We start from the raw sequence: 10,883 nt of genomic DNA, 5'->3' as shown, positions 1-10,883 counted from the left end.
GCAGGGGCTCAGCTGCATTTTCCCCCTGCCTGTGCCCATCAGTCCCAAGCGGCACATGGCTCCGCTGCCGCTTCTGCTGCCTGGTGTTAACCCTGCCGGGCTCCTCCCATCCCCAGTAGCATGTCAAAAGCCAGCTTCAGCTGCATGTTGCTCCGGATGGGACAGACGTGCCTGGGTCAGCACCAGCCAGCGGCGGCGGAGCCGTGTGCCGCTCGGGACTGACCAGCGCAGGTAGGGGGAAAGTGCAGCTGAGCCCCTGCTGCTCTGGCTGGGCTCATCCTGAGGTTCATTTCATGTTTGTAAAATACTTTTAGAGCCCCACATAAATGCAGTGCATAGAAATGCAAAATATATTTTGACTTATTTGGTTGGCACCTTGGGCTGAGATTTTCGAAGCTGAGTCAAAAGGCCAACTTCCATTAAAATGAATGGGATTTAGAGGGCTCCAAATCTTTTATGACAACTTTGTAACATGCCTATCTACCCCTTTTTGCAAATCTCAGCCATAGTTTGGAAGCTCAGCCAAAGAACATAAGAGCTTCTGAACATAAGAGCATAAAAAGTGCCATGCTTGGTCAGCCCCATGGTCCATCTAGCTCAGTATCCTGTCCCGAACAGTGGCAGAGGTGGATGCTATAGAGGGCGAGTTTTGAACTGGTTATTTAGACCCATTTCATTGTCACTTCCTGCAACTTCATTGGTGTCAAAGGTCACGTGACATCACTTCCTGATGTGATGTCACTTCCTGTGAGGTCTTTGAATGTGGCTCGCCGGCCCACTGGGTGATAAAAAGTTCGTGATCCGGGCCCACATTCAAAAAGGTTGGACACCCCTGATATACAGGCTCTTTTAGTCATTGGAATTATCAGTAGAGAGCAATAATTTGTTGTTTGTGCACTTCTTGAGTAAGTGTACTGTGTCTGTATTTGTTAAAAATAGCCTTACCAATGATAATCCCATCTATTAGGAGGGTGACTGAGCATAATGCTTTAGCTATTTTATTTTAGTGTGGGCCACAAGGACAAAATCTGAGGCCCTACTCAGCTCATGTAAGTGGTTTCAGATTCCTACTTGCCTCAGTGTATTTTCATCCCAGTGTTCTTCAGGCTCCATCCTTCCACAACAGAAATCTTTTCTATACATGTAAAGGGGACTCAGCTTTTATGTGAAGAGGTCTTCTAGAAAACCCCAATTATATGGGGAGTGTTGTCAGCAAATCCAGACTCTATCAGATAAGAAAAGGTATCATTGTTACATCCTAGCTAAGAAATCAGTGCCGTATAGTTTAAAAACCCATGCAGCTTACTTCAGCATCAATGATATGCTGTGCCCTTGTAGAGAGATACAGAGCAACACTTTAAATCTGCTGCACATTTTCATCTAATGCTGCTCTTTGGATTTAGTGTTGTTTTAGTTAAGAATTCCCTTCCCACTGGTCCTTTGCTGAAGCACTGACTGCTTATTAATTTCCTGTAAAGGGAAAGGTATAGAGACCCTAGGAGAAAATATTTTTTTTATCTCTAACTGTTGTTTAACAATTGTCTCTCTATTTACGCTCTTCATCCACCTTCCTCTGAACTTCCCAGGTCTTTATAACCTCACAGCTCTGTGTTTGGAGGGATGATATTCAAACTTTTTAGTGCTGGGGCACCCCTCCCCAACTTCTTCAAATTTGACAGCATCCCTAATTGAGAACCACTCTTGTGCTGCCTCATTTTACTTCAGTGGTCCTCAGCCACTGATGGTGCAAGGTAAAACAGCTCCATGTGCCTCATGTACAGCCAGACTTGGAAGAACTGCAGCACACTTGCATTATCCTGGCTTTATTAGGGTTTTCTGATGAGCCTAAAGCAGGCAGGAGAGCCACCTTGTGCTCCTTCCTGGTCTGACCTTGCACACTCTCTCAGAAAAGGAGGCATGTAGGGTAGGTGGAATTTCCCCATGTGCCTCTTTCCAGGAGGAATGTGGTAGGGGAAAGAACCCCCTAGTAAGGCAGGCTGTGTACCAGGCTCATGGGGCACTTTGACCTGGCCACTGTGATACCCGTGAGGGGGTCTTGTGGCAACCTGGTTGAGAAATGTCTTGATTAGAAGGAACAGAAATATTTGGGTATATGTCCCCTTACAAAAGGCAGAGTGCTGACCTAACCTGTGCATCAAAACACTCATTGTTCTTGCTTAATGGATACTGTTTTTTTCAACGCTGCTACTCAGTTTGATGCCAAATCCAGCAACTGTGAATGCACAGAATATAGCAACTTTTTTTTCAAAAACCACCCTGACTCTATGTGGGAGGGTATTCCCTAATTTTAGAACCATGTTTAAGCGGGTTATGTTTTGAGCCTAATTTACCTTTTTTGATAGTAGAACAATCTAAATATTGTATGCATTGAAATAATAATATCATATAGTAGTTGACATTTTGTTTTTTATATCTTTGAAATACTTTATTCTGCACTCTGATATAATGTTTCATGTGTGTTTTTGGTAGGTTTTTATATATGTATATCAAACTCAGTTGTAGTTGTCCATCAGAATGATAGGTTTCTGCTTAGAAGTGTTGGAACATCAGTTTGAGTATTTATGGAAACAAATGATGTAATATCTGGCACATGGACTAAAAGCATGTATGTTAATATATCCCATATTAAGTTGGAAAATGTGAGCAAAGGTTTGTATCACTACTCCAATCAAAAATGACACTTGGATAATTTAAGCATAGTATAACTATATGCTATTCTAGGAAATGCCTATTGCGTCTTTTCAAATGCAGTATTTATCTAATGTTATAGTTGTTTCTCAGCCTTTTTGGAGAACCATGAAAACTTAATTAGTAGCAATTTATGCTCTTAAGGAAAAAAAAGCTACAATCTGAAATGGCTACAAGTGAAACCTCAAATCCCTGTGTTAACAAATATCTTGTATTGTGCAACCAGTACAAAACATTTTTAGTTTCTTAATAGTGTACTGAAGATAACAAATATATTTCATTTGTCCCTGATATTCAGGTTTTCTTTCTGTCTTTTTTTTAAACATAGTTGACAAATCACGACCACCCTCATCAAGCCCTTCTAGTATCATTCGTCGTACGTCATCACTGGATACGCTTGCAGCACCCTACCTAGCTGGGCAATGGCCTCGTGATAATCATGGACAAACTGCTCCATGTATGAGGGACAAAGCCACACAGGTAAGAGCTTTTTAAATATTGCATATTTATTTTCCAAACTTGCTCAATCATAATTTCTCTTTATTTGCTAAGCCCTCCCCCATCCCCCGGTTCTATTTTCACCCTTCCTTTCTTGGGGAAAGGGGCAGGAGGATATCCTCTATTTTTCTCTTTCCTTCAGCAGATAAATATTGATTATATTTTGTACCAGTTTTTTTTATGCCTTGGGTATCATGGACAAGGTTCTGAGGCTCACATAAATATTGCATGGCATTTTATTGTGTAACTTCTGAATTTATAGCAGGAGTTGTTACTGACACCTATACTTAGGTTACCACAAAACTTTCTGTTATGAAGGACTCTTACTAGGGGTGCACTGATAAAAATATTTTTGGCCAATACTGATGGTGAATTATTAATCAGCCATATTGGCTGGTACTGATCTGATAGCTGGTATGCAGCCTGGCATCTTGGAGAGCAGCATCCAGCCAGTAAGTGCGGAGGGAAGGAGTGTGTGTGTGGGGGGCGGGGCAGGAGGGGTACAGGTCAAGGCCCCCATAGTGAGGGAGGGAGTGGGGCAGAGGCAGGCACTGCCCAGTCAGGACACGGCATGAGACAGGGCTGCAGGCAGCTCATCTGAGGGGAACCACCACCGCTGCACACACCCCCAGGGGGAGGCATGGGGGGAAATGTGCCCCCCAGATTTTTGCGCAGGGTGAGGGCAGGGGAGGGGGATGGCAGCACTGGGAGGGGAGGCTGTGGGGTAGGGTACAGCCCCCCAAAATTCACTGTAGCTGCCCAGCCCCCCTTCCGGGAAGAAGCTGGTGCAGCCCCTGGCCCTGAGCCCGCAGCAGGCACCCTCACCCCACATGCAAATCCAGGGGGCAGGTGCCCCCCCCATGCCTCCCCTGGGGGTGTGTGCGGCAGCAGGGACTAGCCCCCATACCCCCTGCACCCCTGAATGAGCTGCCAGTGGCTCCATCTTGCGCCCAGCCCCTGCCCTATTCCCTCCCTCTCTCACTGTGGGAGCCTCGGTCTGCACCCCACCCCCGCGCCCCTTCCCTTCCACGGACTTACTGGCCAGACGTTGCTCTCCAAGCTGCTGGGCTGCATTCCTGGCTGCATGGATGTTGCCTCTGCGTGCATGCAGATAGCATTTATCGGTGACATTATCAGCCACATTGGCCAAGAAAAGGTAATTGCTGATAATGTCAATTTTACTTTTATTGGTGCTGGTACAATACGAACTGATATATTGGTGCGCCTCTAATTCTTGCAACCTTTATTTTGAGAAGCATTGCTCCCTCTACTGAGTCTTTTTGTTTTTGTTTGTTTGTTTGTTTGTTTGTTTTGGCAACAGTTCTTTGACATTTAGTTAAGCAAACTCTTAGGCTATGGAAGTAAGTTTTAGTTATCCTAGAAATTCATGTTCTGATTTTAACTGAATTGTTGATCACACAAATTGCTCCTGTATTTCTCTTACTCAGTCAAGTTTATCAACTTCCCAAAAACAGTAAACTTTCTAAAAGAGTCAAGGTTGACTCTTCCTATAAAATCAGCACTCTGATGCTAGTGTCTCATCCTCTTTTCTGAGAGCCAGACTTGGGCTTGAGCTCCATGCAATGCCCTTGAGCTCCTAGGATGGAGGAGAGGCAAGCAAGACTCCACTTTAAATCCCTGCCCTGAAATACGATACCAGAAGCAAGCCCCCTCGCCATTCCAAGGGTATGTGTAGATAATCAAGAAGTGATTGTAGCATGTGTAGGCATAACCGAGTTAATCTGTCCAGCTCAATTAACAATGTAGGTGCAGGTGTGGCAGCACTGGCTTCAGTGCACCCAGATTTGACTATGGATAGAATTTGTCTCTCGTTAGTAAGATGTAGCAGAAAGTATGTAATTATAAAAGACTAATTTCTCAGTTGTGCATTGGGGAACAGGGGTTTGCAAAAGAACAGTACAACCTGCAAACAAAAGAAGAGATGGTGAAGAACCTAAGGTTCACACCAGTTCCCAAAAGAGGGATTGTAACTGGGGCTTCTTAGCAAGAAGAATCAACAGGTCAGTTACCAGAGTTGATTTAGAGAAGTTTTGTCATTTGTAGGGACCTACTGAAATTGCGATTTCACAATTTGCATGGAAACCATGATTTTGGGCAGGTTCTGTGAAAAAGTGTGGGCTCCTTGTGGTCATTGTGGTCCAGCTGCACAGCCTGCTGGTGGAGGGGAACTGCTGGCATGGCAAGATGGCTGCCATTCCTTGCCTATGATTGGCTGCAAGGGATGTCTGTCATATGGACAGTCAGCAGTGATGGGCAGAACCTTGTAACAGGCAGCCCTTGCAAGCTAGTCAGTGGTGAGGGGCAGGGCCTGCCATGCTTTGCCCACAAAAATGGCTACCAGCCCCATGGTCTGCTTGCAAAATCAGCCAGTAGCTTCCTCGAGTTCAGTAGACCCTTAGTCATTTCCCAAGAGCAGGGGTGCGGGATGTATACATGAGGCTGAATAAGATTTATCATAGAAGCATGGAAAAATCCACTGTGTATATCAAGAGAAATGGCACTGTTACATACTGAAACAGATCAAGGAAAACTGACCCAGGCTGCAAAGATACTAGATGTGGAAACTGGTGACTTTTCTCTGGTAGAAGACTTCCAGTCCCTAGAGAGAGAGGATAAAGGCAAGACATGAAGATGAAAATGAATAGATAGTTTAAAGACTGGTGGTCTGAGGAAGATTTTAGAATGTTTGCCACCTGGGAAGCATTCTTGATAAAGGAAATTGACCTGAGTTCTGGACTTTCTAATTTTCTTAGCTAAGGCTGACACAGTTAAGAACTTTAAACTTTTTTTAAAAGGAGGTTGGAGGAGAACCACATACTGTCAACATCTGTTTTTTTGATACACAGGTGAAGGAAAACAGGGTGAACAGGGCTGAAGTAAAAGTTAAATGAACTACAAGGACAAAGTACTAATCTTAATGAGAAGTTAAGTCAGGTGATACAGGTACAGAGACGTCTAAACCTAATCTGCCTAGGAATTTTGATGAGGACAGAGAAACAGCTGAGAAGTTGGTATGTTAATGCAAGGTTCCTGTGCAACAGTACGATGGATGAGCTAGAATTGCTGCTCCACATAATGAAACTGAATAGTATAGAGTAACAGAAACATGGTAGAATAGCATAGTGGATATTGATATTGAAGGGTATATGCCTTGCCTTTTTTGTATTTTTCTAAAGAAGCAAAAGGGAAAGCTGGTGAGCTTTGTATGCTCATAATAGAATTGGTTCTGAGCAGTAAAATAATAGATGGAATGTTACCATGTTATGGTCTGATTTTTTTTTTTCTGGGGAAGGATAGTTAGAGGTTGCCAGTGTTCAGGATCTGCTATAGAGGCTTCAGATCAGATTTTGATATGGGCAAAGTACGTACAATACAAGAGAAAGAGCAAAGAGTTCTGGGATTAAGGAATACTGACTTCCCAGAAATAGATTGGTGAACAAATAACAGAAAAAGCACAGTCCATTCCTGTGTGTGATTTTCTTCACTAAATAGCAATGGAATCAAGACCATAAATCATACCATAAATAGTAACCCTGCCCCATGTTAAAGCCCCCACATCTTCCTCCTCCTCCTTCCCCCTCGCCTCCCCACCAGTGGAAGCAGCAGCTGGGAAGCAGGGAACTCCTCACTCCCCAACTGCCACTTCCATTGGGACCAGGTCCTAGCTGAACACCAGCTTTTTAAACATGCAGGGTGCTGTGAGCCCCGCATCAGGGAGAGCTCCCAAGATCCCTGGTTCTTTAAAAAGCAGGCGTGCACCTATGACCCCAGCTAAACGCTCAGATGTCTGGAAAAGTGCCCACGGAAGGTGCTCCTCATTCTGCAGCTGCGTAAATGGCTTCAAACTGCCTTGCCCTGTAGCTCACATGTAGGCTGCAAGGCAAGGAAGGAAATCTGATTATGTTGAGGGAGCTCTGCAGGCCTGTAGGATTTATGTAGAAGCCCGGCTCATTATATAGTAAGGGTTAAAATGAGGTAATTGTTTTGGGTGCTTTCAGAGTTCTTCCAGAATAATAATTTTCTTTCCATTCTCATGCTGTAGAAAACATCTGTGATAGACAGTCATAATAAAAGAACTCGTGCTCTTATTTTATTTTAAATTCTAGCTGATGGAGGCAGGATGATGCTGTGTACTGAAAAAAGTAAAAAGCTAATAGTAGCAGTTCCTTAAAAATAGTGCAAGTATTGGGAGGGTGTGAGGGTCAAAATACTTTTTTTTTTTTTTTTTTTTTTTTTTTAATCTGTTCTTGCATCTCAGTTTTTTGCTCAAAGTATTGTAGTGTAAATTGCTTTTTATAAATACAGGAATAACATTTAAATGAAGGATTTTGGTTTATGCATTTTTATTTCTGTGTATTAGTGGTTTTATTGAGGTAGTTAAAAATGTACACACACAGGCTTGCAGTTGGAGACTTGGTACATTTCAGGTTCAGAATACTAAAAGGTTTGTAGATTTGCTTTTTTTTTTTTTCCCCTCTCTTGCTCATGGCAAGAAACTGATTTTGGCTAACTTATATACATTTTCAGCATTTAAATGTGAGCATCAAAACAAGTTTTAATCCAGTTAAAATAAATTAGACATGGTTTAAGAACAAAGATTGGGTTTAAGTTAAATGAAAAGATTAAGACACTTCAGCCAATAAAATTTCAGTATGCAGATATAATAGCCAGCTGTGCTGGATGACTGGAGAGACTGCCCATGATGTCACAGTTTTGCATTCCAACAAAGAGGTGTTGTAAGGCAGCAGCAAGAGATTAAAAAAAAAGCCGGAGGAGAGGATTGGGGTATGCAAATGAAATAAATCTTGTGTAGTAGACTTTAGGGCAGCCTATCAAAAGCCTGCTATTGAGTGTTCTTTTCAGTTGCACAGCAACAAAGGAATAACAGTAAATTTGCAAGTGCATACATATGAGAACAATAAAAGATGAGCAACAATTATAGCTGGTCATCAGTATACGATCTAGTTTTTAAATTGATACAACATATCTAATGTTGTTTATTACACTAGAGGGAGATGCCAGTGAATAATTGATTGCTCAGATAAAATATTTACATTTATGTAAATGATGTCTATTATACAATGAACGACAGTATTAATACAAATGTATATACTGGATATCATAGGGGGAAGCTAGATAGAGGATATTATTAACAATAACATTCTACAAGCTCTAGCCAAGATGAAACCTTTTTATGCAAAGCATTTTAGAGGCATAGAAAAGGTGGCTTATGCCCCAGAAGTTTCCTATCTAGAAATCAGGTAAGTAGATATAAACAACAAGTTAAGCAATTTGTCAGGAATCAGAAATAAAGCATTGACAGATTTAGTTTCCCTGCTTCTCTCCTTTTTATATAGCAGAATTCCATGTTGCAACAGGATTCGTGTACCATCATTGTTCATTCATTATCATCTATTTTTTTTTCCCTGGGCCCAGTATTTCATAGATTTCCTAGACATTCAGGCTGGAAAGGACCCCGGAGGATCATCGAGTCCAGCCCCCTGCCCAGGGGCAGGAAGTTAGCAGGGATCATAGGATCCCAGCAAGATAAACATCTACATGTCTCTTGAAGGCGTTCAAAGTGGGTGCTTGAACCACCTCCGGCGGCAGTCTATTCCAAACCTTGGGGGCTCAGACAGTAAAGAAATTCTTCCTTATGTCCAGCCTGAAACGGTCGCAGAGGAGTTTGTGACCATTTGATCTTGTCATCTCTTGGGGCACTCTGGTGAACACCTCTGATAAACTTATAGGTGGCCATAGTTTCGTAGTAGGTAGGTCGGAAGGGACTTGAGCAGATCATAAAGTCCGACACCCTGCTGTGGGCAGGAAAAAATGCTGGTGTCAGATGACCCCAGCTAGGTGATTATCTAGCCTGCTTTTGAAGACCCCCAGTGTAGGAGCGAGCACCACTTCCCTTGGAAGTTGGTACCAGCTCCTAGCCGCCCTGACTGTGAAGTAGTGCCTCCTGATATCTAGTCTGAATCTACTCTCAGTCGACTTATGGCCATTATTCCTCATTACTCCCGGTAGTGCTCAGGGGAACAGGGACTCTCCCATAGCTTGCTGGTCCCCCTTGGCCAGTTTGTAGATGGCCACCAGATCCCCTCTCAGCCTTCTCTTGTGGAGGCTGAACAGGTTCAGGTCCCGTAGCCTCCGCTTGTAGGGCCTGCCTTGCTGCCCCCTGATCATGCGAGTGGCCCTCCTCTGGACCATCTCGATGCTGTCCACATCCCTCCTGAAGTGCAGCGCCCAGAACTGGGCATAGTACTCCAACTGCGTCCTGACCAGCCTCCCAACTGTGTAAACAAGCTGGTGACTCTGGTGCACATTCTACTTATCTCAGAAAGACAAATAATCAAGTCTCTCTGCTTTGGAAATGTGATGGAGTGTGGCCTTTTATTTAGTGTCAAGAAGAGGAGCCTCAAGGAGGGAGTTTGGAAGGAAAGAAAAGAACAGATTGGACAAGAAAGCTGGGGCTGGCATGAGAATCCTGAAGAATGGAGACTGGAACAAGGATCCAGGGACTGAGATGAGAGAGAGGAAAGGAATAGGCATAGAACAGGTTGGAGATGTTAGGGCAGAAGTCCCTGAGGTAAGGGGGTGACCTGGAAGAAGCACAAGCAGGAAGAGGGCACCAGGGGAGGCATTCTCATTTTTCCTTAAAGTAGGGCATTTAGTTAGTTACCTTGGGTGGTTGTACACAAATGCACAGAGCCTGGGAAACTAGCAGGAAGAACTGGAATTCCTTGCACATTCATGGAACCATGACATGATTGGAATAACAGACATGGGATAGCTGACATGATTGGAGGACTGTCATGGATGAGTATAAACTGTTCAGGAACGATGGGCAGGGATGAAGAGAAGTTGCACTTCATGCAAAAGAGCTCTATGATTGCTCAAAGCTCCTGGATGAAACTAGAGATAGGCTGTGGACAGTCTCTGGGTTAGTGTCAGAGGAGAGAGCAACAAGGGTGATGTGGTAGGTGTTTGCTATAGACCACCAGACCAGGAGGATGTTGTGGATGAGGCTTTCTTCAAATGGCTAGCACAAATTACCCAATCACAGACCCTGGTTCTCATGGAGAGCAATACAAAGAACGAAGATTGGATTTACTTGAGACTTGATTTACTTGAGAAGCATCTATGTAAAAAATCCAGGAAGTTTTTGGAGAGTTGTTGGGGACCACTTTGGATGGAAGTGCTGGAGCGGCCAAATAGATTTCATAGACATTAGGGCTGGAAGGGACCTTGGAAGATCATCGAGTCCAGCCCCCTGCCCGAGGGGCAGGAAGTCAGCTGGGGTCATAGGATCCCAGCAAGATAAGCATCCAAATTTCTCTTGAAGGTGTTCAGTGTGGGTGCTTGAACCACCTCCGATGGCAGGCTATTCCAGACCTTGGGGGCTCGGATAGTAAAGAAATTCTTCCTTATGTCCAGCCTGAAATGGTCTTGCAGGAATTTATAACCGTTCGACCTTGTCATGCCTTGGGGCGCTGTGGTGAACAGTCATTCCCCCAGATGCTGGTGAACACCCCTGATAAACTTACAGGTGGCCATCAGATCGCCCCTGAGCCTGCGCTTTTCCAGGCTAAAGAGCCCCATAGCTCTCAGCCTGTCGTCATAAGGTCTGTTTTCCTGACCTCTGATCATGC

The 10,883-nt window shown here is 43.9% G+C and overlaps 1 protein-coding gene across 1 annotated transcript in view; it reads left to right on the top strand.

Moving 5' to 3' along the window:
- Positions 1–10,883, top strand: part of FAM117B (family with sequence similarity 117 member B) — a 63,771-nt gene that overhangs the window by 13,876 nt on the left and 39,012 nt on the right. Inside the window, exon 3 of the mRNA XM_025196663.1 lies at positions 3,038–3,189. Within this exon, the coding sequence (XP_025052448.1) occupies positions 3,038–3,189 (152 nt within the window). The remainder of the gene's footprint in view (positions 1–3,037; positions 3,190–10,883) is intronic.

This window comes from Alligator sinensis, unplaced genomic scaffold (genome assembly GCF_000455745.1).
Source record: "Alligator sinensis unplaced genomic scaffold, ASM45574v1 scaffold755_2, whole genome shotgun sequence".
Lineage (NCBI taxonomy): Eukaryota > Metazoa > Chordata > Crocodylia > Alligatoridae > Alligator > Alligator sinensis.
Note: the sequence above shows the minus strand (reverse complement) of the source record. Positions and strands in the feature narration are given on the sequence as shown.